The 23,491-nt window shown below is 38.2% G+C and overlaps 13 protein-coding genes across 18 annotated transcripts; 7 read left to right on the top strand and 6 right to left on the bottom strand.

The window, feature by feature from the left end:
* Nucleotides 1-281: 281 nt before the first annotated feature.
* On the bottom strand, nt 282-20,939 carry LOC137581762 (modifier of mdg4-like). Its single transcript, XM_068296025.1, is given in 8 exon segments — nt 282-624; nt 810-967; nt 1,221-1,409; nt 18,820-19,636; nt 19,639-19,668; nt 20,030-20,169; nt 20,251-20,524; nt 20,800-20,939. Coding segments are annotated over 7 exon segments (1,809 nt in total). The 5' UTR covers nt 20,465-20,524; nt 20,800-20,939; the 3' UTR covers nt 282-363.
* Nucleotides 2,261-2,614, bottom strand: pre-mod(mdg4)-L (the record flags this gene model as incomplete). The annotated part of the gene is made up of 1 exon (XM_068296042.1): nt 2,261-2,614. A coding segment is annotated over one exon (252 nt), but the record flags the coding sequence as incomplete, so codon positions are not given.
* On the bottom strand, nt 4,417-5,289 carry pre-mod(mdg4)-K. 3 transcript variants are annotated; one of them, XM_068296035.1, is made up of 3 exons: nt 5,221-5,283; nt 5,052-5,122; nt 4,417-4,888 (listed from the first exon to the last, which is right to left on the bottom strand). In XM_068296035.1, exons 2-3 carry the CDS (start codon nt 5,101-5,103, stop codon nt 4,515-4,517), a joined length of 426 nt encoding a protein of 141 aa, XP_068152136.1. In that variant the 5' UTR covers nt 5,104-5,122; nt 5,221-5,283; the 3' UTR covers nt 4,417-4,514. The 3 variants fall into 3 exon arrangements, 2 of the variants coding, with proteins under 2 accessions (XP_068152136.1, XP_068152137.1); XM_068296036.1 differs by lacking the exon at nt 5,221-5,283 and having other exon boundaries at nt 5,052-5,172; XR_011033234.1 differs by lacking the exon at nt 5,052-5,122 and having other exon boundaries at nt 4,753-4,888; nt 5,221-5,289.
* Nucleotides 5,548-6,529, top strand: pre-mod(mdg4)-T (the record flags this gene model as incomplete). Its single annotated transcript, XM_068296393.1, has 2 exons — nt 5,548-5,722; nt 5,798-6,529. Coding segments are annotated over 2 exons (741 nt in total), but the record flags the coding sequence as incomplete, so codon positions are not given.
* Nucleotides 6,649-7,351, top strand: LOC137581771 (uncharacterized). Its single transcript, XM_068296040.1, has 2 exons — nt 6,649-6,882; nt 6,951-7,351. Exons 1-2 carry the CDS (start codon nt 6,702-6,704, stop codon nt 7,115-7,117), a joined length of 348 nt encoding a protein of 115 aa, XP_068152141.1. The 5' UTR covers nt 6,649-6,701; the 3' UTR covers nt 7,118-7,351.
* Nucleotides 7,621-18,873, bottom strand: pre-mod(mdg4)-E. Of its 2 annotated transcripts, none has more exons than XM_068296028.1 (3): nt 18,820-18,873; nt 8,756-8,843; nt 7,621-8,329 (listed from the first exon to the last, which is right to left on the bottom strand). In XM_068296028.1, exon 3 carries the CDS (start codon nt 8,304-8,306, stop codon nt 7,728-7,730), a length of 579 nt encoding a protein of 192 aa, XP_068152129.1. In that variant the 5' UTR covers nt 8,307-8,329; nt 8,756-8,843; nt 18,820-18,873; the 3' UTR covers nt 7,621-7,727. The 2 variants fall into 2 exon arrangements, with proteins under 2 accessions (XP_068152129.1, XP_068152130.1); XM_068296029.1 differs by lacking the exon at nt 18,820-18,873 and adding an exon at nt 9,056-9,090.
* Nucleotides 8,436-9,399, bottom strand: LOC137581766 (uncharacterized). 2 transcript variants are annotated; one of them, XM_068296030.1, is made up of 3 exons: nt 9,260-9,399; nt 9,056-9,173; nt 8,436-8,843 (listed from the first exon to the last, which is right to left on the bottom strand). In XM_068296030.1, exons 2-3 carry the CDS (start codon nt 9,168-9,170, stop codon nt 8,524-8,526), a joined length of 435 nt encoding a protein of 144 aa, XP_068152131.1. In that variant the 5' UTR covers nt 9,171-9,173; nt 9,260-9,399; the 3' UTR covers nt 8,436-8,523. The 2 variants fall into 2 exon arrangements, with proteins under 2 accessions (XP_068152131.1, XP_068152132.1); XM_068296031.1 differs by lacking the exon at nt 9,260-9,399 and having other exon boundaries at nt 8,919-9,068.
* Nucleotides 10,090-11,603, top strand: LOC137581769 (uncharacterized). Of its 2 annotated transcripts, none has more exons than XM_068296038.1 (4): nt 10,090-10,110; nt 10,497-10,966; nt 11,047-11,129; nt 11,298-11,603. In XM_068296038.1, exon 2 carries the CDS (start codon nt 10,544-10,546, stop codon nt 10,826-10,828), a length of 285 nt encoding a protein of 94 aa, XP_068152139.1. In that variant the 5' UTR covers nt 10,090-10,110; nt 10,497-10,543; the 3' UTR covers nt 10,829-10,966; nt 11,047-11,129; nt 11,298-11,603. The 2 variants fall into 2 exon arrangements, with proteins under 2 accessions (XP_068152139.1, XP_068152138.1); XM_068296037.1 differs by having other exon boundaries at nt 10,093-10,224.
* On the top strand, nt 10,877-11,913 carry pre-mod(mdg4)-AE. Its single transcript, XM_068296391.1, has 3 exons — nt 10,877-10,880; nt 11,298-11,512; nt 11,706-11,913. The coding sequence occupies exons 1-3, from the start codon at nt 10,877-10,879 to the stop codon at nt 11,766-11,768; spliced, it is 282 nt and encodes a 93-aa protein (XP_068152492.1). The 3' UTR covers nt 11,769-11,913.
* Nucleotides 11,988-12,547, top strand: LOC137581767 (uncharacterized). Its single transcript, XM_068296034.1, has 2 exons — nt 11,988-12,109; nt 12,190-12,547. Exon 2 carries the CDS (start codon nt 12,234-12,236, stop codon nt 12,519-12,521), a length of 288 nt encoding a protein of 95 aa, XP_068152135.1. The 5' UTR covers nt 11,988-12,109; nt 12,190-12,233; the 3' UTR covers nt 12,522-12,547.
* Nucleotides 12,648-13,433, top strand: pre-mod(mdg4)-V. The gene has a single exon (XM_068296027.1). It carries the CDS (start codon nt 12,648-12,650, stop codon nt 13,272-13,274), a length of 627 nt encoding a protein of 208 aa, XP_068152128.1. The 3' UTR covers nt 13,275-13,433.
* pre-mod(mdg4)-U lies at nt 13,524-13,842 on the top strand (the record flags this gene model as incomplete). The annotated part of the gene is made up of 1 exon (XM_068296389.1): nt 13,524-13,842. A coding segment is annotated over one exon (303 nt), but the record flags the coding sequence as incomplete, so codon positions are not given.
* Nucleotides 14,988-15,514, bottom strand: pre-mod(mdg4)-AA. The gene is made up of 2 exons (XM_068296039.1): nt 15,340-15,514; nt 14,988-15,268 (listed from the first exon to the last, which is right to left on the bottom strand). The coding sequence occupies exons 1-2, from the start codon at nt 15,377-15,379 to the stop codon at nt 15,039-15,041; spliced, it is 270 nt and encodes an 89-aa protein (XP_068152140.1). The 5' UTR covers nt 15,380-15,514; the 3' UTR covers nt 14,988-15,038.
* Nucleotides 20,940-23,491: the final 2,552 nt, after the last annotated feature.

Here is a 23,491-nt window from a genome sequence, read left to right as displayed (position 1 = left end):
CAATAGATTTTATCCTTGTAGGTGGCATTACGCACATATCGGTGTTCGCCGCATTGCAGGACATGGTTGCCCGATGGTGTCTTAATATAGTGTACTTCATCCATTGTTTTGGCCAATCGAGACCGTCGCAACAGCGGCTGCTGCAACGCCGCCCGACGGATCAAGCTGATGACTTCAAATTGCACTGTAAGTTAAAAAAAACGTTTAAATTTTAGTTGAGCAATTTCACGTAACATATAAAGGATAAACCTAGAGCTTTTAAGCAATTACATTAAGCCAACTTAGGTACACACATATAATTTATTATACAAAAATTTTCTATGACTATTATCTATTTTATGGCTAAAGATTTGTATGTTTAACTTATTGCAATTGCTGCAATTCCTCCATGCTCAAATTAAGAGAGCGCAGCTCTAATGTGAGATCCTCGTCATGTTCTGTTTTCACAATGCCACCCAAGGGTTTGGCATTTATTTTAGTTCGTGTTTTAACCAAAGGCCCAACCACACTTAAACGCTTCTTACGGTCCATATTGAAGCAGGTATGGTTGCAGGATTCGAGCACAATCTTGTGCACGCCTTCAATGACATTGGTGACCACACGGGCATTACACTTTGTGCTACCCTAAAGCATAAGAGGTAGAAATATAATGGGATTAGTAAAGGGAAAAAGATAGATCTAGTAAATTATATTAGTAAGTTTCGCAGACAGATTGGGATAAGAGGAACGTTCATTATATATCTTAATCGACTGATTTTAACTTAAACATTTAATATTGTCTCGTCTTACATATGCAAACTGATTCTTACCTTCTTGGAGCAAATCCAATAGGTTTTCAGATTACTGCGGCGATTCCGGACGTAGTTGTAGCCATTGAAAGCTAGCAGCTTACTTCCTCGCTGTCCTCGGTTAAAGGTTAGCAGGCTATGTGTAACAAGACCCTTCATATCACTAAATTCGTCAAAATCTGTAAGAATTATGTGAGTAATAATTAATTAGTTATGCGTCAAGTTCAGAATTAAAGGAAGCAATGAGCATTTTATAAAAACAATTTGCACCTTTTAAAATACAATTTGGGCTTTTTTCAAGACAACTTTTATATTATAAACTATTGACTATATCTATATATTTTGCTATACAATTGGGATGGAGACCAAAATAAATGTGTGTGTTTATATACAATTTTATGTTGAACTAGTAGGGCGGATGATTGTGCTGACCACACTTGATGGTCACATCGTGATCCTGCACGGTAACAACTCGGGCTTTGCACTTGTGGGCGGCAGCTCGGGCACAAGACCAATATGTCTTATTGCCAGCAGCCTTATTCCTTGTAAAGGTGAATTCGCCAATTTTGAGCTTGCGGCTGCCTCGAAATCCCGTAATATACGAGTAATATGAAATGGTTTCTGCGAATGGGAAAAGACAATAATAATTAGCTCAAAATTTGTCAAGTGTTAAGTAACATGCAACTTAAGACTAATTACACACACAATGAGAGACTAAAGGTGTTTAATGAATGCTTCTTCTTCTTAGCTAACTTGACTTTTTATTGGTAATCCGAACATTAACGCGAGATGAGTGACCACTACTATAAAATGTACATTCAGACTTAAGACTAAGATGTTTTGGGCGACGAATTGCACTTAATCAGCTGTCGCCCTATTTGTCGTCTGTTCGGCTTGCTCTGGCTTAATCTGTGCTTTGGCTGCCGCCTCAGCCTCAGCTCGTTGTCTCTTAAGGGAGCCGTATTTGCGAGCTTTGGAGATAACCTCATGATTGTGCTCATGATTAAGAACTGTGAGGGTGTCCGATTTGGTTTTGAGTCGGGCACGACACCTCAAAACGGCAAACTAAAAGTTTGATACAAGGATTCAGATTCGACAATATATATATTGGTAAAGTAAATAAAGTGATCTTACCTGACTACATCGCCAATAGGTGACGTCATCGCGACAAATATGACGATTGAAGGTATGCTGTCGAAGCATAATCTGTTTTGTGCCATACTTGCTGACCACGAAGCATGGTGAGCTGCCAGCAACATCCTCACCAGCAGCCACAGGGCCAGCGCTAGCGCTACTTTCTCTTGCAGGATTGACGAGATCCGTGTTGCCTTCGGCCACGGATACACTGATTTGATAGTTGAACTTGGCTGCAATGAGGAGATTAATTTATGGTAAGTTAATTGAGATGCGGGGTTGATGGAGAGAAAGAGAATTCGCTTGCTTTTGTTAATCCAGAAATAAAACACTTGGACTTTTGTTTGCTTTGTCTTTTCACAATTTTCATTTGGGACTTATCTGTTTACACACAATTTTATAGATTATATATAGGTATATAGTACAGACACGCGCACTCTCTATTTGCACTGGATGCAGTGCATCGCATGGCCAAAATATTTAACCAGGCGGGGCTTGCGACTTAGCTCAATTAGGACATAGTATGCCCGGCAATTTGATGTTTGGCAATGGTAATAGGTCCGATACTGCATGGCCCGCGTTTTCTTGTAAGAGCAGCCATCAAGTATGAGAAACTCGCCATTGGAGGTGTGTTTGAATTTCACTGATCCCGCAGATGCTGAGGAGGTGTAGTAAAAGTTGGATATTTTTTGTTTTTGTTAGAATTTAGTGAAATGTTACCAAAAGTTAGATATAAGCACTTAAGTTTAAACATATCATATTTTTTTAAATGATTTCTATTCTACAGAAACAATTAAAAAGGATGGGGACAGACAATTTCTTTCTTTAATAGATAATTATTCAGTTTGTCGCCAAAGAAACGTGGGGCATGATTATGGGAATTCTTGCCCAGCTTAATGCCCCCATCGGATTTGGTAATGGCTCTAGCTATGCACTTATTCTCGTGTACTCGCTTTCCATTGCCATCCGAACAAATCCAATTCGTGGTGTTGCGATAGTTGGCTTCCCTTTTATACATATGTCCATTAAATATCAGGTTGTAGCCCTGCTTCTGATTACGAACGAAATAGTATTCATGATTCTCAATCCAAACACCAGTTGGCAAATCCTCAAGAACCTCCACTACCAGCCACTGAAGATCATCGCCTAGAATTAAACAATAGAAGTGGACATATGGTGTGTAACTGGTCGGGGTAAACGGCAAGACGTTCTACGCTTTAATTATGGTAATAATAAAAATCTTAAACTTAAAAGAAAACACAACGAGTAGAGGGGAAAAAGAGTAATGTGTTTATTTTTCTTAACAGTTGAGTATAAATACATCATTTTGTTTCTTTGCATGGCATATTCACGAAGAAAACTCACCCGAATTCCCGTCATGAGCATGTGTACGCATTTATTACTAATCCTTTACTTGTGGCTTTACCTACAAAATGAACATTAATTGACTTACGTTCTATATTTTAGTTGAAGGTTCAATTCTTTTTCTCTTCTCATATTTTTACACGGCAAAGACGCCTGTTTGCGTGGTTAAACACTCAACACATATACACAACAATTCACACAAACACACACACATCCACTTGCTCTTCACGAAATTTAGGCTTATATTTTAAGCCCTTCTTCACAATTATTGTCTAAGAACTTTATTTATCGCACACACAAACCGAATTTTAGTAGCACAATTTAAAAAAATAACAATTTTATTTTACGCAAAACAAGCCAATAACGCGGCGAAAAAATGTGCATACAGTTACAAGATGGCGTGCGCTTTACAGTACGATTCGAGCCTAAATAGTTATCGATAACGCCAAGAATCGGCGTTTCATTTAACAGTCTGTTAGAAACAGTCGGTCGTTAAAGATTAGTCGTTTTCAAATTTAGTTTCTCATATATTTATTTGTAAATTTATTTGCATGAATGAAATATTCTACTGTTAAAGTAATTTCTCCTATAATCTTATAAATTGAATTGTTGTAAAATGTAGTAAATTTATGTTTAAATAAAGGGCATCTTAAAAATGTATAATCGGTTTGGATAAAAATTAAAGGATGCCCGTTTACTTTAGGATCATTAGCATATCCTTGGTGATAAGTTTTTCGGGAACTCTGTCACCGACGAATCTTGGGTCATGATTGTGCGGATTCTTACCTAGTTTGATGCTACCATCGGCCTTGGTAATTGCCCTAGCCGCGCACTTGTTCTCGTTAAGTCGTTTCCCATTACCATCGGAGCAAATCCAATTCATAGTATTACGGAAACTGGCTTCCCTCTTATACATGTAACCATTAAATATAAGATTATAGCCCTGTTTCTGATTACGTATAAAATAGAAATCCATATCATTAATCCAAACGCCTCGTGGCTGATCCTCAATGTATTGCCCGTATGGAATGGGTTCATCTGAAAAGAGGAGGAGGAGACATTTAGTAATCAATATAATGAAAAACAATTATCTTATGTTTAATTATGAATAACAGTAATCTTGATAAAGTTAAGGCTTAAGTGGTATTTCTTTATTTTCAATTAATACATAGGCTTAATAATTTAGAGCGACTCAAGCTTGAGTGCATCCGTGCATATGTCAAGTTTTTATTTTGTCTGGCGAGTATGTTTCCTTAGATCAGATTTGGTAAACATAAGCATATCCTTGGTGATGAGCTTTTTGGGCACGTTGTCGCACACAAACCGTGGTGGATGATTATGATCATTCTTTCCTAGTTTTATGCCGCCCTCATCTTTAGTAATAGCTCGAGCCACGCACTTGTTTTGGTGTACACGTTTTCCATTGCCATCAGAACAAATCCAGTTAATGGTGCTGCTGTAATTAGCCTCCTTTTTGTACATGTAACCATTAAAAATCATATTGTAGCCTTGCTTCTGGTTTCGTATGAAGTAGTATTCATGATCTTCAATCCAAGTTTCCTTGGGCACTTCCCCAATAAACTGTCCGTAAGGCGGGTCATCTGCAACGAAGAAAAAATGCAATTTTGCTTTTGAGTTGTTCACTGCTTCTCTAAGCCGCTGTCTCTTAACACACCCCGAAAAGGAAAACTAAATTCAAAAACTATGTATTTTTTATTTCAAATATTTCATTTCAGTAAAATTTACAAAAACATATTTACATACATATGTACATATGTATGTATGTAACAGGGACTACGTGAACAGACATTAACATATTTCTTTGGTCTTCTTAACTGTAAAGAGAAGGTTATAGAAGTTTTTGTTTTTAGTTACGAAGCAACTGTACTTAGTAGTTCACTTTAAAATCACAACAATAAAGTAAAACAAACACCTTATATATTAAATAAACAATTTTCACGTCCCAAGCGCACAAACAACAACAACAAAAAGATGGCGTGCGCTTTACAGCCCAAACTGAGTAATCGATATCGAGGATATCGTTATCGGTGTTGGAGCAGAATTTAGGTCGACAACGACAACCCTATTTACAACAAATTTCTCATTATTTTCGTTTTATATATAAAATTTTCTTTCTTTGAATTTTTATTTTTGCTTTAATAAACGTCTGCAAAGCAGAAACATTTTCAGCTGTTGTTTTATTTTGATTTTCTATTAAGTGCGTCTGCATTGAAATGCATATTGCTAACCTGTTGCTTTATTTCCTCAAATCACAGTTGCAACGTTACCGCCAGCTCCACGAAAACGGGGCCGCCCTAAGACGAAATTGCCTGAAAATGCCGCAGCACCTAAGCCGAAGCTTATTGATAAGCTGCGAGCAGCTACTCAAAATAAGGCAGCCAGTGAGCCAGCTGTATATGCATCCACTACCAAGGGTAAGATACAGTATAACATTCCATATTCAACAGGAAATGATTACCTTGTAATTTGTTTACATCTGGTCTTATTAGGTGGCGTGAAACTGTACTTCGATGGACATCTATTTAGATTCTCGTTCCGCAAGGCCGATTTTTCTGTTTTCCAATGCTGTTACCGGGAGCACGGCGAGGAGTGCAAAGTGCGAGTAGTATGCGACCAGAAACGCGTTTTTCCATATGATGGAGAGCATGCCCATTTCATGCAGGCCAGCGACAAGAGCTGTCTACCTTCCCAATTTATGCCCGGGGAAAGCGGTGCTATTGCGGCCATGGAAAAGAATAAGGGCCAAAAGGTTGAGTTTGTTGTCCAACAGGATAGCAAGGCCAAGGAGGAACCAAATAATGACAGCAATGATGACGCAGAAGATGGTGAAGAGACCGAATTTGAACTACATGAAATCGAAGATGTTGATGTTGATGTGGAGCAGACATCGGAAAAATCGTTTCTTCAGGATATAGGAAAAATCGCGCCAGAAGAAGATAACAACACGACAAGCTTATCGGCCGACGCTCCTGTTGTCGATGAAGTGAATCCAAATGATTTTCGTGAGAAAATTAAGCGTCGTCTTCAACGAGCGTTGCAAAACAAAAAGAAGTAACTTCTACGGAAATTAAAGCCTTCTTCTGCGACCATTTAATTTGATTTCAATTCTTTATATATTTTTTGCTATTACTTTATACTACCTTATAATCAAAATGGAGTTTCCACGAATAGAAACCTGTCAACGAAATAATTTTTTCGTAAATAAATTTGACAATAATAAAGTCGCGATTTCGTTTTAGATAATTACATCTCTAGCACGTAAGCTCTTTTTGTTAACACAACTATTCTATCTTCTAAACAATTTGTTAAGATATTCAACCACACATTTGTGTGAATTCTTTTTTTTTCTTTATCATTGCAGTCACACAGCATGTTCGGAATTGTGGACCTCAAATGTTTCTCATCAGCCGCAAGGGTGGAACCTTGTTAACCATCAATAACTTTCTCTATCGTTCCAATCTCAAATTTTTTGGTAAAAACAATAATATTTTATATTGGGAATGTGTTCAGAATCGATCGGGCAAGTGTCGCAGCCGCTTAAAGACAATTGGAGATGATCTCTATGTGACAAACGGTTTGTGATTGTGATTTATTAAGTCTTATTTACATTTTATTAATATTCCCCTTATTTGTTCACTTTAGATGTTCACAATCATGTGGGTGATAGCAAACGAATCGAAGCCGCTAAGACAGCCGGCATGCTAATCCATAAGAAATTAAGTTCTCTAACTGCGGCGGATCGCATGCAGGTGCATGGCTCTTGGAAAATGGAAGCAGAACTCAATCTCGGTCATTTTCCCACATTGTGAATTTTAATTGGTATCGTATATTTTTAGGCACATTCCGCCACACGTTTATGAATCCTACAATTATTACTATTTAAGTTCATACTATAGTTGATTTAAAGAACTATTTTTATAATTTATACTTAAATTTTTAAGATTTCAAAATTAGACAAATGGCAGAAGTATGAATTTCAATATTATTAGACTGAGTTAACTGAGCAATGGGGAAATAATCAACTGTTTAAAAATTTAAATTTATATCTTGGAGTGTGACTTTTCTTATTTACAAATTGAGGAAGAGTTTTTGCAGAAATTGCTTAATTACAACTATGCATTATTGCTTACCCTTGTAGAATTCGTAGCTATATTTCGCTTGCTTTTAATACCTTTTTATTAAAGCTCTAATACTTATTGGAATCCTTTTAGATGAGAATTCTGTGGATATTTCTCAAAATATACCTCAGAGATACAGAAATGAAATATGTAATATATTTTATATATGTATACATATCAGTAAATAATAGATATGCTGCTTATACAAAATTTATTATAAAATTGACACGTTAAAAAATAAGACGACTTATACAAAGGTTGCACTTAGAATAGGTACTCTTATACTTGCACTTTTTGTTAGTTAAAAATCTTTGCTAATGAATACGGCACCATGTCCCTGATGTGGCTGGGTCATCAGGGCTACCATTTGCGGCGCTTGCACATTGGGTATGGCTATTGGTATCGGTAAAGACATTGGAACGGCGGTAACAGGTACTGCCAGATGAGTGGTTGTTGTTGCATACGAAGTGGGCAACTGTGTTGTGACGGTGGGAGTTAGTTCCAGAGTAGCTGGTGTTGTTGAGGTGACCGTGGCGTTTAGTTGGGGTAATTTGTTGACCACTTGTCCACTTGACGGAGCGCTGGCACTTGTAGAACTATTTACCACTACATTTTTGGCTTGACAATAGAGCTGACAAAGCGGCAAAAGCTCCTTATGTCGGCGCTTAATGTGACTGAGGAAATTACCCGTTGACTTGGTTGTTCCCGAGATGAGACCAAAACATGTAGTACACGTGGCCTGAATAGCTCCTGGTGTCTTCTGATTTGGCTGTATGTTCTTGTAGAACTTACCATCCAGAATTTTCGGTAGGGAATATGGCTTGCGAAATGATTCATCGTCGAGAAGGCAGGCGGGTGAACTCGTACTTGGTGGCGTCATATTCGGGTCCTGCTTTACATCATCTGCAATTTAATTGAAGTAAGAAATTGTTAATTAGTAAGAGCAAATCAAATGGATATTTAACTTAGACTAGACACAAACAAATCAAACTTTAAGTCAATAGACACATTACACTTAGATAAATTTTATTTGGAATTAAGCTAAACTATGAGAATCAAGAGGAGACATAAAAAACACAGACTATAACACGAATGAACTACTGCAATTCGGCCAGATGGTCCAACAAATCCGAGGAAAAATCCAACGTATCTGTCTTCATTTCTGGTCCATGGGTATGTGGAGCACCAGCGATTCGCAGAGTCACATCGTTCACCTTTGAGGTGACCAATGTGGCGCGACAACAGTGTTTCACATAACGAGAACATCTCCAAAATACATTTTTTAGACTCTGACGATTCACCACATAGCGATAGCCGTCATAAACTAACATGATGCGACCACGTTGTGTGGTCGAGTACTGGATGTTTGTCGTGGTATTCTTGTCCTCGAAGAGCGCTTTCAGGGACTGCATCACACCTGCAATGGAACGCCAAGAATTAATTAGTGTTATTTAAATAAATAAATACAACATTTAAGTAACAAAAGAATTACAGCGAAATGTTCTTAGGAGCTATCTCTTCTCTATTGATGGTGCATTTTGTTACTCATATTTTATTTTGTCTTTTTAAAACACATAATAAACATTTTTTTTTTGTTTCGCTAACGGATATTGGTTTTGTTTTAATTACATATCCTAATCCGTTTCGGTTTAACGGCCATGGAGTCCCAGTTTGTGTTCAATGAATCTTTGGACAGTTGCATCCTCCAATTGCTCACCGCGTATGGCAAATACTTGACGCACATGAGCTGTAAATGAATAAAATTCAAAATTACTTATGAACTCTTTGATTCAATCACGCACGAGTTTGCTGGGCGTGGAAGAGTCTATGTACTTATTATGGCAATTAGTAAATCCTTTGACGGCAGTGTCTTCTCCTGGGCAAGATGAGTCAGCTCTTCCTTACCAATAACCAAGTCTGCAATTCGCGATGTATAAATCGCTGGCATAGGTATAAACGCATTGGCGAATGCAATTTTGGGCACCACAACTGGGCATCCGTCATATAAGGGAATTTTGTCATTCTGACTCTGAGTAGCAGGCTTTGGCACAGGCAAAGATACGGCCGACTCTTCAGAAGTCTTTCCTTTGTCAGTAGATGGATTCTCTTCTGTGGGCAGCAGTGGCGTCGTCTTGGACAAAGGCAAAGGTACAGAATCGGCAGCTGCAACAACGAAACAATAACAAAACAAATCATATTAATTTCATTGAATAAACGTGTCAGTACAAGCAAATTAAAACACAGATATGTTGAAGGGTTTTCGTAAAAGAAAGTTTTAATAAACATTTTGTTTTTAACATCAAATTAATAGATTTACAATTATTATAGAACAAGCACGCCCGAAAATGCAAGCACACACAACAATGGCAACTCCGATGAATTGATTTTGAAGCAACAGTGCTGGCCCATCAGCCGATTTCAAGCAAAAAGAACAAAAAAAACAACTACGAGAACGTAGTCTGGATGGAAATAATTGAAAGGAATCGTAAAAATATGTTTAAGAAAGTAGAAATTTGTTGTTTATAATACCATAAAGTGATTAAAAGAGTAAAACAGATTTGAATTTAAGGCATTTACAAATGGGCAACGCTGATGGATAGCTGTGGCTTGTTATCGCTTTAATTATCGCTGGTTTTAACCACCACTAATGTCGCCAGAGTTGTGAAAAAAAATATTGCAGTGTTGTGGGTGGAAATTTTGTTTTTTATTATTTTGATTTACAAATGCATTTGTGTGAATTGCCGAGCAATTAGATAGATATAACATACAGTGAATGAAGTTAAATTGCCGGAAAAACAGTGAGCATAATGAAAATAGAAGGACGCTTAATTGAGTGACTCCTTTTCCACCTTCGATATGGCGCCTCTGACTCTAATTATCAACTAAACTTAAATTTGTGTACAAATTATACAATCTGCTCTTCCAAATTGTCAATAAAATGTTGTTGCAACAAATGAAACTCACACGGCTTGCATCTTATTATATACCTATAAGGGGCATGTGTCCTCCATATGAATCTTATCCCCAAACATCACATTCAACAAACATGTCACATATCTGTCTATTGCAGAGCCGCACGAAGAACAAGGCAATGAAGTTAAACAAGAACCACAAGAGATGCAACTACAGTTGCCATTACCGGCACCGCCACTACTTAAACGGCGTCCAGGATCGGAGAAAAATCCATGTTTCGATCACATGAATGTGAGCTTTACGAGAAGTAATCGTGGTAACAATTTACTCACTATTGATGGCAAAAAGTACACATTAAACAGACGCTTAAAGGACGCCTGCTACTGGGAGTGTGTAAAACTGCGGTGCAAGTATGTTAAGTGTACAGCTCGAGTGGTTACCAAATTAGATCGGATCTCAGCTTTGCGGGGCCATCATAATCATCCCTAAGACTGCTAGCAACTACAAATACGGCATCCTTAATTTAATCAAATAAACATGTGTTATTTACTATTGTAAAACACTTATTGAAATCCATAATTATTACGTTTAAAGCGTCTGACAGCAGCTTAGGAAGTTCTTTGTGGGGTATTTATCTTATCCTTTTTTTTTTTTTGTTTAAATAACTTTAACCTCCTAATCTAATAAAAGCTTTTGCCATTTTTTAGTTGGTGATCAATTGCTGAGACGTCGAAAATCACTCCTTGTGAAATATTTGTACTCTATAGGGTTGGCTGAATACTAATACATGGTACACAGGTTAAAGCCAATTGATTGCGTGACATCATTATAAAATAAGTTTAATCCCTTAGCTTGTAGGTTACTTTTAAGTCATTGAATCATTTAACATAACTAAAGATTTTTTGTAACACACTTCATCAATTTAGCAATATTTTCTTGTTTCTCTATTTACATGCAGCTACACATCATCAAAGTCAGAGCATAAGATATATAAAACGTTGGGGAGTTGTTGTTATTGATGGCTACCGCTTTGTGATTGGTTCTCAGATGCAGGAAGTGAGCTATTTAAAGTGTGCCAATTTTCGCAACAAATGCCGCGCCCGGGCCATTCTTCATAAGTCGACAGGCAAGGTGCAATTGCGGCAGGGAAAACATAATCATTCCCGGCAGCAGGTAACGAGACGGTCTTATCTTAAGGATTAAACACCGACACCACTCGATGCCATGGACTTTTCTAAAATAAATTTATTTATACAATGCAAAATTGTTTTTCATTATAGATCCAGTTTTTCACACATAGATTATAATCCCGCTGCAGCACGTTGGCCCAACTGAACTAATCGAACTATTTCTTTATCCATTGCAGACGACTACTACTTCTCATCGACGCTGGCACAGTATGTGCGTTCAGCTCGCGGCACTGATCTAGTTTACTATGAAGGCAACACCTATACGCCCAATGAAAAACAACGTGAAGGCCAGCGAAGTCGTGATTGGAAGTGTTCGATGTACCATAAGGCCAAGTGCCGGGCTCGGCTAGTGACCCGAATCACTGGCAGAGGCGACATAATACATGTAACCAGTAGCTTGCACACACATGCCGCAATGTATATGAAGGCGGAATTTATGGAAGATGGCCAGGAGATTTGTCTAGACCGCAATCCATTGTGCTTGCCAACAACACGATCTGTCAAACGAGATACATCGAAATAGTAGTTACTTAACCCGAATCCTAAATAATAAATATTAAATGAAGCGCATCATCCACAGGTCTTTCATTACTCTATATGATCAGGATGTATACGTGGAATTTATGCACTCACTAACTATTATTTACTCAATCATTGCAGAATCAGACGACGATTCAAAAGATGGCAAACTTTCAAGCACTAAAATGGTATTTGATTCCCCATCTGGAATTCAATTCATCGAGGGCCAACGCAACTCGCTTCAGATTGTGTATGGTCAATATGCCTATGCCAAGAACAATACGCACGGTTTGACCACTTACTGGAATTGTCGAGCACGTCGCACTGGCCAAGATCCGTGTAAAGCTCGTCTGTCCACTACTAGACTTCCGACCGGCAAATATAAAGTGTGCCTCACCCGCCCCGAACACAATCATTCGCCGTCAAGGCGCGTCCAGAGGCTAATAAAGCAATCTGCATCTTCATCTCCTTAATCCTAGATCATAAGCAGTAACAAAAAACGAAATATATATAAAAACTGGCCTTGAGGCAACAAAATTTGCATTAAATTGTGTTATCTGTAGTTAAGTGAACACATTTCTACTATCTATCAATAACTAATGCCAACTATGTTATCCATTTCTTTTATATATTTATTCACAGAGAGCAGCGTAGCCATCTATACGGCTACTTCGCGGGGTCGCATGCAGCTTATTTATGGTGGACAACCGTTCATTTTCGAAAAAATCCTTAAACTTTCATCTGGTGAGGAGAAACGCTTTTGGCGCTGTAACCAATGGTGGAATCAGAAATGCCGCTCTCGTGTCTTTACAATCAACGATGTCGTCTGTCCGCTCAATCGTTTCCACACCCATGAGGAAATTGTGCGTCGCAAGAAGCGAGTTCGACGTGTTCCAGCTGGTGAGAATATTGCTAAGGCAGCTGCAGCCACGACGACAGCGGGAACGAATAGACATCAGCTACAACAACAGCAATTACAGGACCATCACCAGCAAACTCTTCAAGACCATCAACAGCAGCAGCAACAACAACACCATCAGCAGCAGCAACATGACATTCATCACCAGCAAATGGATACACATACCATATTGACCACCACACTTGAAGAGGAATCCCCGGCTACGATAGATGTTGGAGAGCTGGGGATGCATCTAAAGTATGAAGAAATTGTGGCCGATGTCACAGGGATAGTGGGTCCCAATCGGGTGGTGACCCGCAGAAAGTGATGCCACCATTTGCACACATTTACAGACATATATAAATACACACACACCCACATAAATTGTAGTTCTTAGATTTGTTTTAGGATTATGAAACATTCAGCTTTTACTTACCTATACTTAATTCCAATAAACTCCATAATGCTTTAACGGCGCAAGTGACCAGCAATCAAACGAAGTTTACCAATTCAACCTAATCACCAATTTTAGCGACAGTTTCTTACATCTTATCTTCATTTAACTAACGCCTCAACATTAACCATTCTCATTGCAGATAACAGCAGTGCTTATACATCGTTCTTCTACACCAAGGGACAACGCGGTTCGGTCAAACTAAACTATGATGGTCATTGCTATGTGAAATTCATGGAGAATAGTCGCGGTAAAAAATGGATATGCGCCACCCGCTCAACAACCAAATGCCGGGCTCGCATACGAATTACCAATGATAATTGTCTGGAGATTTTACATGGAACACACAACCACGATAAGTCAAAACGAGCTTCAAAAGATCGTAGTCGAGATCGGATGCGATGTAAGGTTAAAGCAAAGAAATAGATCAAATCGAATACCATTTCCAAAAAGCGAGATCTCTTAAGTAGAAGTAAAACCCTCTTTCATGACACAAAAGAAGACTAGCACCATAATAAGAGAGAGGTCTATCATAATAATTGTAGTAGGTAAAAACATTTTTTTGGTAAAACTTGAGCTTTACTTTGAAAAGATAAGTTTAATTGATAAGGAACTATCTAGGGTACAGGTTGGAGTAAGTTCAACCTTTTCATTATAATTTAAATTATTTATAATACTTCATCATTGTAGACAGACTGTCTATGAATTCTTAAAATGTATTTCATCAAAGCAATCCCCACACATCCAATTGCTTCCTGGACAGCTGTCACAATAGGTAGGAAGTCTGGGTATATTGACTTGGCCCTTCTTCAAACAGGTTACGCATTGGCCTCTCAATTTCCATTTTCTGACTGTCATCCAATTGTGATGATTAGGTGAGGTGCGAAGAATGTTGTCGGGATTGGATAAATCTAATCTAACTCGTATAGGCTCTGGCTTCTTCATTGCAATTGGCTTGACACCAGGTCGAGCCTTATCGCTATTGCACAATTTGGCAGGCATTAGTTTAGTCATAAAAGCTGCAATTAAATTAAAGTAGAGTCTATGTATATAATTTTGCAAAGATTTAAACCATTTAAATAATTATAAGAATAATCGATGCGTTAATTATTTGTCCCTTTATTTATATAGGAGGGTAAAAAATAGATAGACATGTTAGATAGTTAATAGTTTATAAATTATGCAATTCCTCGAAGCACATGTCGCACATCCAATTGGCTCCTTCACATGTGTCGCAGCAAGTGGTGATCTTTTCGAGTTTGGTTCTGCCATTTTTTAGGCAGTTGACACATTTGCCCTTCAACCGTGGCACATCTACAAATACCAAATTGTGATTGTTGGGACCGGGACGAAGAATATTATCGGGATTCCGTAGATTAAGCTTCTTGCGCACGGGCTGTGGATTATGATGAACTCCCGTTACGTAAACCACCTTTCGTACCATCTTTTGTTGAACTGGAACTGTTGATATAGTCCGCCGTGACATCTCAAGAAGTGTAGTTGATGCTGGAAAAATTTCAAAGAATTAGAATTGGCCGATAATTATTCTTAATTTAATGGTCTAAATTGAAAGTCTGTCCAGAAGAATATGTGACAGTGTGTTTAAGACTTTATTAAAATAAGAGTGTCTATAATTTATCAGGATAAAACTCTGGGTACAAATGTCTTCAAACGCGTCGGTGGCTCATGGTTATGTTCGCCGCGTTGAGCCACAATCGCTTTATGTTTGGTAGTCAATGATGAGGAGCAGCGCAGTTTTTTGTACAATGTGCAACGCCAATATTCCATGAGTTTAAGAGGATTTCTTGAGTGGCAGCTATAGGTGTGACCTTTGTGAACAAGATGCCCGCGAAAGTTATAGGTTAGTACTGCAAGAAGAATTAAAGAAATAATGGATTAGATAAGTTCGGATTCAATATAGATTGCGACTTTACAATACCGTAAAAATTGTGCTGCAGCTGACACTGGAAGAGAATCATCTGCGATTGGACTTACTCAACGAAATCAGAGTTTTAGACATTTATTTGACTATACTTAAAATAGATAGTGATTGAATTTAAAGACTACATTGCACCAGTTAGACTTCAACGCTTATTGCAAAACTTAATCATGGATAAAATGAATGAACTCATGTTCAGTCATTTGTAATGGGGCCGACGGGGCTTCGGTGGCCAAATGCTGTTGCTCTTCGATTAAATCTGGCTGCAGCTGCAGATGGTTAATACTGGGATTTCGCTCCAATTTGATGCCTGCACTCGTATTAACACTGACCGCCGGACCCAGGCGATTGCGCTGTATAATCTTATCAATTTTCTCCGTGTGAGGCATATGATTGTGTAAGCCGCCGGTAATGCTCTTAAGTTTACCGTTCTCCAGGACACAGCGCGAACGACAGCGCTGCTCGTGAACCTTCTTTGAGTAGTTGTGACATCGCCAATATTGTTTATTGTTCTTCCGACTGTGACAGTTGTACATGTATCCATTAAGAACTAGACACGGAGTCGACCAGGGGCTCTCGATGAAGACCAGCTCACTGCCATCTGTGAATGAGAAATGGATAAAAAGATTAGCGAGATGAAATAAATCAAATCAGATTAGATGACGTGCAAAAATTTCGGTTATTTGCTGCTGCTGCTGTGGCTATTGACTTCTGTTGTTTACTAATTATTTTATTAAATATGATTAGAGGCGTATGTAAATACAAAGTAATCGGAATATTCAGTTTTGTAGAAGATTACATTTAAATGAAAGCTTAGGTGGTACGTCAAATTGCAGCGTCTATATTAGTTTAACCTTCTCTTAAGTTTTGTTATTCGCTGTTGCTGCAGTGTTTTAATTTCAACAATCTGCTCTTCTATGGCCTCCTCGTCTTCATCATCGGCGTCATCCCGATCTTCGTCCACCAGGGCTTGCAATTCTATTTCATTGGCCTCCGAGGCGGGCACAAACAGTTTGCACGCCTTGCCATCTTTGGCGGCCATAATGCTGATGTTGTTGCTGCTGCTCAGGTATTGTGAGATCTTTGGATCTGAAGCACAAATCTCAATGTACTCCTCCAGTTCGCTTTCAACATTGTAAAGTTGTCTTTGTCCTATCCGTCCGGTGTGGCATTCATGGTTGTGATTACGTCGAGCATCAACGAACTGTCCACCCTTGGTAATGACCACTGCCTTGCATCGCAGCTTAAGAACATCAGCGCATCGCCAAGTCGTCTGTCCATTCGCCTGGGTTAGCTTCTTGTTGTAGATGTAGTCCCTGTATACCAGTTGGGCGTTCTTTTTCTGGCTGCGTATGAATTTGATTTCTCCCACGGCTGATTCTGCGCGGCGTCACCAATAAGGAGATTAAAGTAAACACAAGAGAACACGGAAGAACAGTGTCAGTTAGAAGACATACAAGACAAATAAGCATAAGCTACAAAATACTATAACTAATATGTAATGAAATAAAACAACACACATGTAGGCTTTGGCTTAAAGCAAATTTATTAGCACATTAAATAAATAGAATCGCCCCAATTCCACTTCAACTCCCGCCACCAATCAGGTAGTCGATCAGATAGTCTGAATCTACACTTACAAACTTGGTGGTACAATAATTTCTAAGTCTACCATCACGGCACATCACTTAATCACATTTTGCACTAGAACAAACAGTTTAATTTAAATAAAAACAAAAATAGTTTCTAGGGAATAGCATTTTTAACCATAATAGATTGAAAACAAAACACATATACACACACATAGCTTGGCTGCAGACGATGTTGCCAGACTCGCGAAAAAAGCAGGGTTGCACTAGAAGCTCAACGATCTGGCAACACCAGCGAAAAACACTAAACGCGAAGAATTTATAAACAAATGTAAATAACAATACCACGCCCCCGTTAACTCATTTAATTTCTCCAGGCCTCTGCAGACGCAAGCAACAATCTTCAATTTGCTGAATAGCAGAAGTTCGAGAATTCTACTGGTTTATTTGAAATCAAATTTCGATAAATACATTTATTGCACAAGTAAATTTACAAATGTGTATAAAATTGTAATGCTAGTAGAATAAAGAACCGTCTAAAATGGTTTTAGTAATTGCTAGTCGACTAAATTCAAAGCCAATTTACAAATCAAGAGAATAGAAACAGATTCTGCGAACTAAAATGCTTCTCCAGTCAAAGATGCCCATTGGGTTTTTCTACATGAATATGAACGTTAATAACAAAAACTATGTAACTAGTCCCCTTCATAATAACCAACAAAATACAGAAAAAATTATTCCATTAAGTTATTTAGGAGCGAGAAAATTAGAATTAAAAAAGAAAAAACGTCTTAAATGCGTGTCCGCAACTGTATATATAAAATCACCCTACTTGCGAACTGGCAATATTTAACGTGCAAAACCATCTGTAGGTTTTCCTAATCGCTACGCAGTTTAAACGACGTACATATTTGTACATCACTTACGACCAAAATTAAAAATCTTAGGTTATTTAAAGTTATCAAAAGCTTCTTAACGCAATGGAAATTTTAAACCACTTTCTTTTGAAGTGAAAAAATTGACATGTACAAATACCTGATGGCAGACGTTTAACCAAGACTCGGCAATAAATGCCGTTGTTTGAACCAAAATGGGGAAAAGCAAGCTTTTACGTTGCCGCCCATTTTCATTGGTACCAAAACAACATCTTTGAATTTTCCTCTATACCTAAAAAAAAAAAACCAAACCACAAACAAAGAAGTATTGTTTGCACCAGATACAGCGCATTGGTTCAAGCAATCCATCTTTGCCTGGATCTTACTTTTGGAACTAGGTGGCAGCCCCCGGATTCCACAAAAAAAAACCTACCCCAATAATTTCCCGCTACAAACAAAATAGGTAAACAAATAAAAAGAGAAAATAATGCAAAGCAAACGAAGACGCTTAAGAGACATGTAGGTGAATATTACCTTTGGTTTAGGCCAAATACAGTTTGAGGTCTTCTATCCAGATAGCAGCTTATCGATCGTCCATCTCAATAGTCGCCCATACAGCATTTCAATAGTCCTCCGTTGGGAATTTCAACACTCTACTTACCATTTACACAAAAATGTTTAAGACGAGTAACGCGAGAGCAGCTTCTTGCCTTACTTAAAAATTGGCTTAAAGCCGCTCTGGCCAAATGCTCTTCGACGCGAAAATAGAGCACGGGCAATACAAAAAAAATATTTTACAGAACTAAGGTAGGTCCATAAACCCGTTGGCGAGCTGCTTACAATGATTTTTTTTGCGTTTGGATATTTAAAAAAAAGAAAGATAATCAAAATGAAACCATTTTGGTGCCGATTCGCCAGCAGGTCTATGCCTACATCATGCTTAACTTACAATATATAAAAAATAGGAAGTCTCCCCATTTCGAGGGATTCCTTAAAAAGGTTAAAATTCAACCAACCTTGAGCCTCTGTGTTGCTCTGATCCGCCCCGGCGTCCACATATGATGAATCGCTGTAGCTTTGTGACTGTTGCTTAACTACAGCTTTGGATGTGGTTGCCGTGACATTGCCGGTAACATTCGCAGAGGTTTCTGCGCCCGAGCCTTGGGCAGCGCCATCTTCGTTTTCAGTGAAATAACTTTCATCGTAGCGCATGTCACCGTAGGCATCATCCTCGACGTAGGTAGTCTCTCCATCGCCTGCAGCATCACCAGCGTCTTCAACATAATCAGGTTCAGATTTCGTGGGCAAATCAATGGGCAGACCAATGTATTCAGCTTCCTCCTGTTGTTGACGCAGCTTTGAATCGCCAGCAGAGACAACAGTAGTTTGCACGGTTATCTGTTGTGGTACCAATTGAGCCGATGTTGTTGTTGCAGTTTCCGTTGTCGCTTCAAGAGGGTCAATTATGTTGCTGGACGCAGACAAGCTAGTCTTAGAACGCTTCACTACACCACTGCTGCTTGTCAGGCTGCTGCGTTGAGCGGATCGTTTATTTGTTGCACCTAGCGTTGCTGTTGTCGTGGTACCAGTTTGGATTTGTTGCGTCTGTGGCTGCGTCTGCTGTTGTTGTACAATGGTGGCTTGGGCTGGAGCTGCTGAGGTCTGGATTACTATCTGGGTGGTGGTGCCTCCCTTGTTGTCATCGTCCAGGCCATCCTCAACGGTTTCAATTTTATAGCGAGCAGGGGCACGCGCCTGTTGACGCTGAATGCGTTGGGCTGGTACCTGTTGTTGTTGTTGTTGTACATGAGGTGAGGCTTGTGGTGGGGGGTTGGCTCTTGCGGGGGCTGCGGCGCGGGATCATTCTGAATGGAAGAGGAAATAAATAAATGCTAGGCATATACACAAATACAGAAACAACCACCAAACACGCAAAGCAAAAGAGCGAGACAACTACTGTGGCACAAGAGGCCAACAGCTGTTATCTCCTTTTCACTCACACACACACATACAAACTGACGTACTTTGTGGCATTTTTTTCTTGTTCTGGCGCGAGTTCGAGATATTTCTCGGTACAGTCAAACCAGCAGCTCTTATACACAATTTTGTGTATGCATGCCTTATATGTATGTCTGTTTGCGTGTGTGAGTGTATATGTATGTATCTACACAATGCGCGCCAAAGTTGTTGTCTTACTTGTTTTTGTTGCTGCTGTGTTCTACTTACATCAGTCAATCCCTTGATTTGCAAAGACTCCGCTGTACTGATGAACGCTGGCAGGGCATCCTGTTTTACGTTCACCTCCCCGCAATACATAAACTGTATCAGATCCTTCAAAGCCGAATGGCTAACATTGTTGAGAAACACTGCAAGAAAAAAAAGAGGGGAAAAATGCAGAATGAGTATAAAAAAGCCGTTTAATTGCCCCTGTTTAGCCTTCTACTTACCAATTGCATGTGTATTCGACGGCATTTGGGTAAACATTTTCCGGAAAAAGGGCGAGCAAACGGACAACACCAAACGGTGAGCCTTCACTATGTGCCCTTCCGCGGCCAGAGATACATCCACCAAGTCTCCACGACATAGCGATTCGTGGAATCCAGCGGACAGATTTGTGTTGAAATTATTCCAGCACAAACTGAATTGCTCGTCGTCCGCCATCTTGGACGTTGTATGTATGCGCGTGTGCGTGCGAGCGAAAAATCAATAATTTTTCTGTATCTATACGCCAGAGAAAAATGAAAATTTAATGCCCAATACGTTAGTTACTACATTAATATTTACTACTAGTATTTACTTGTTTACCAGCCAATAATTATGTGCAAACGAAAGGTGTGCAAATGCCAAAGAAAAAATAGGGAATTTTTTCTTCCACAAGTGTGAGCGAGACGCAAAACTTTTCACATTATTTTAAGCACATTAATTTAACTATTTATCGGCAAGTAATCAATCATTCATTTATATTAGCACCAATGCAATTTGCATTTCCCACTTACCCGTCGAGTAAATTTTCCCCAATTTAAATTCTTAAATTAACTTAAAAAATTAATTTCAGCGTCCTCTCGTCCAAGAAAATTACAACCGTTCGCATTGAGAAAAAAAACAACAATAAAAAAAATGGCGATGGCGAATTTATTTTCTCGACACCTCGCCGTAACCTTTTGACTTCGCCGCAATATTTTGACATCGCCGCAATATTTTTACCTCGCCGCAATATTTTGACTTCGCCGCAATATTTTGACTTCGCCGCAATATTTTGACTTCGCCGTGGTTGGAATCGAGTCCAACATCCAACAAAAGAGCGCTGTTCATGCAAAAGAGAGTAAAAAGAGAGTAAAAATCGTGAGAAATGGTTGGAATCGAGCAAAGGAGTCAGACCCAACCACGCTGTCGAGCAAAGGAGTCAGACCCAACCACGCTGTCGAGCAAAGGAGTCAGACCCAACCACGCTGTCGAGCAAAGGAGTCAGACCCAACCACGCTGTCGAGCAAAGGAGTCAGACCCAACCACGCTGTCGAGCAAAAGAGTCAGACTCCGACCATAGAGTCGAACATGCAACCTCAGAGTCGAACATCGAAGAAAAGAGAACAAGAAGCATGGAACAAAGAGAACAAAGAGCACACATTTCTTTCGGCCAGTGTTGCCATTTAGTGCCTAAATTTCTGGTTATATTTCGATAATAACATTTGGTCATACTACAGGTAACTGTTTCCAGCTAAAATAGTGTGCTCAAATATTACGACAATGTTGGAAAGCGCGCCAAATGGCGCCATATTTAAATTTTTGCGGCAAATTCAAATGGATTGTTGACAATTTGAAAATTTGTATTTTTACAAAAGACAATTGGCAGAAATTTATGTATGTATATAATAGTGTGTTATTTGCTATATTTCAGTGCAATTAGGTTTATTTAATGGGCTATGACGTAAAGTTAAAGGTTGAAGATGTTTACCTACATATATATTTACCTTAATGGAATTTTGAATTTAAAAAAAAAAAAAATTGAGAATTGGTGTTTAACAATTTGATCGCGTTATTATCAAACCTTCTTGTGTCGGAATGACAGCCATTAAAATTCAATTTAATTAAAAATTCTTTTAAATATTATTTATTTTGATATCAAATAATTTAAACTCAAGGATTTAATATTTACTACTTTCAAAAATTGGGTAAATGTTTACTATTACTACTCGGGCCCAAAACGCGCTTAAACTACATAATTTTGGTATCAAACGAAAGAGAAAAATTGCACGAGCACGACCTCAGGTGCGCCTTGGCGATTTATTTCGTAGTTTTTGAGTAATTAACAAAATAAAAAATTATATTTTTAGCGGGACTATAGCTAAAAGTAGCTTTTTCCGGCTAAAAAAAGCTGTCAAATTTTGAGAAAGTGTTGCCAAATGCCGATATTCGAATACGCGGGCTTTTTCGATATTTTGTTCGCACTATTCTCAACAAACGAAAATATTGTTGAGTTTACAATATTTCTTGATTTTATAGAACAAATATAGTTTAGAATACAATATTCGGCTGCCAGAGCAAACGAATATTCCTCGACTTTAGAAATTAGATTAAAATATTTGGCTACCAGGGCGGTCAAACAGCGCGCCAAATAAAAAATAGCGTTTGACAACACTGAAATCCAGCTTTACCCGATTTTTCCACTTTTCAACACTGAAATCTCGAGTAGTAATAGTAAACATTTACCCCTATATTTTCCATAGGCAACTTAATACTAACAATCGATACATAAAATACTAACTTCGATATATGTACAAATACTACAATAAGAGTTGAATAGTTTGAATAAAAATATCACGTTTTCGAACGAAAACAAAATGCACCTTTTTGAGATCTTTCCGTCAGTTGGGACTTATTTTAAGTTTTTTCTTTTTCATTTCGATAAATTTACACATTTCAAAATGTATATATTTTATTGAAATTGTTAAATGAAAATAATAGATGTATTAGATGTATTATAAGATGTACTATAAGATGTATTATGTTGTATAAGATGTATTATAAGTGTGTAAAACAGATATCCATGAAATCTACTCTGAATTTTGAGAGTTATAAAGTCAGATCTTTTAAAAAATAAGTTTAGAAAATTTACAACTACCTAGAACTTGCATAGAACTGTAGAATTTCAAAATCTGGAACCTTTTTTTGTGAGAAATGATATTAAACTGTTTAAAAAACGTCCAAAATTTTCATAAAATGAAATCTTTTTAAAGTCGAAAAGGTTTTTAACTGGAATCTTCTTTAACAAAATGCAAAAAAATGCATGAACAATTAATTTTATAACAAATTGTTAAAAAATATATAAAATATATAAAAAGTATATAAAATACTTTATTAATCTTTATAAAATTTACTTCGATCTTTGAACAATTTAGTTTAATTAATTTTGTCGAAATGTCATCTGTCAGTTGAATTACATATACATACATATATATAATATAAATATTAATTTCAAAAAGGGGTTTAAAAAGGGGTTGTTTAATTATTTGACGGCGCCACTGCAAGGGGGTCGATCCAACATACAACTCGATCCAACATGCAACAAAAGAGCGCTGTTTATGCAAAAGAGAGTAAAAAGAGAGTAAAAATCGTGAGAAATGGTTGGAATCGAGCAAAGGAGTCAGACTCCGACCACGCTGTCGAGCAAAGGAGTCAGACCCAACCACG

This window comes from Drosophila tropicalis, unplaced genomic scaffold (genome assembly GCF_018151085.1).
Source record: "Drosophila tropicalis isolate 14030-0801.00 unplaced genomic scaffold, ASM1815108v1 contig_859, whole genome shotgun sequence".
Classification (NCBI taxonomy): domain Eukaryota; kingdom Metazoa; phylum Arthropoda; class Insecta; order Diptera; family Drosophilidae; genus Drosophila; species Drosophila tropicalis.
This window is presented reverse-complemented; position numbering and strand designations above follow the sequence as displayed.

Coding starts and splice junctions, on each gene's coding strand:
- LOC137581769 (XM_068296037.1), top strand. CDS start 10,200: ATGAAGTTAAATTGCCGGAAAAACA. Junction 10,225..10,496: donor GTTAAATTGCCGGAAAAACA/GTGAGCATAATG, acceptor TGTCTATTGCAG/AGCCGCACGAAGAACAAGGC.
- LOC137581771 (XM_068296040.1), top strand. CDS start 6,702: ATGTTTCTCATCAGCCGCAAGGGTGGAACCTTGTTAACCATCAATAAC. Junction 6,883..6,950: donor TGATCTCTATGTGACAAACG/GTTTGTGATTGT, acceptor TGTTCACTTTAG/ATGTTCACAATCATGTGGGT.
- LOC137581767 (XM_068296034.1), top strand. CDS start 12,234: ATGGTATTTGATTCCCCATCTGGAATTCAATTCATCGAGGGCCAACGC.
- LOC137581766 (XM_068296030.1), bottom strand. CDS start 9,170: ATGTGCGTCAAGTATTTGCCATACGCGGTGAGCAATTGGAGGATGCAA. Junction 8,844..9,055: donor ACCGAAACGGATTAGGATAT/GTAATTAAAACA, acceptor GTTCCATTGCAG/GTGTGATGCAGTCCCTGAAA.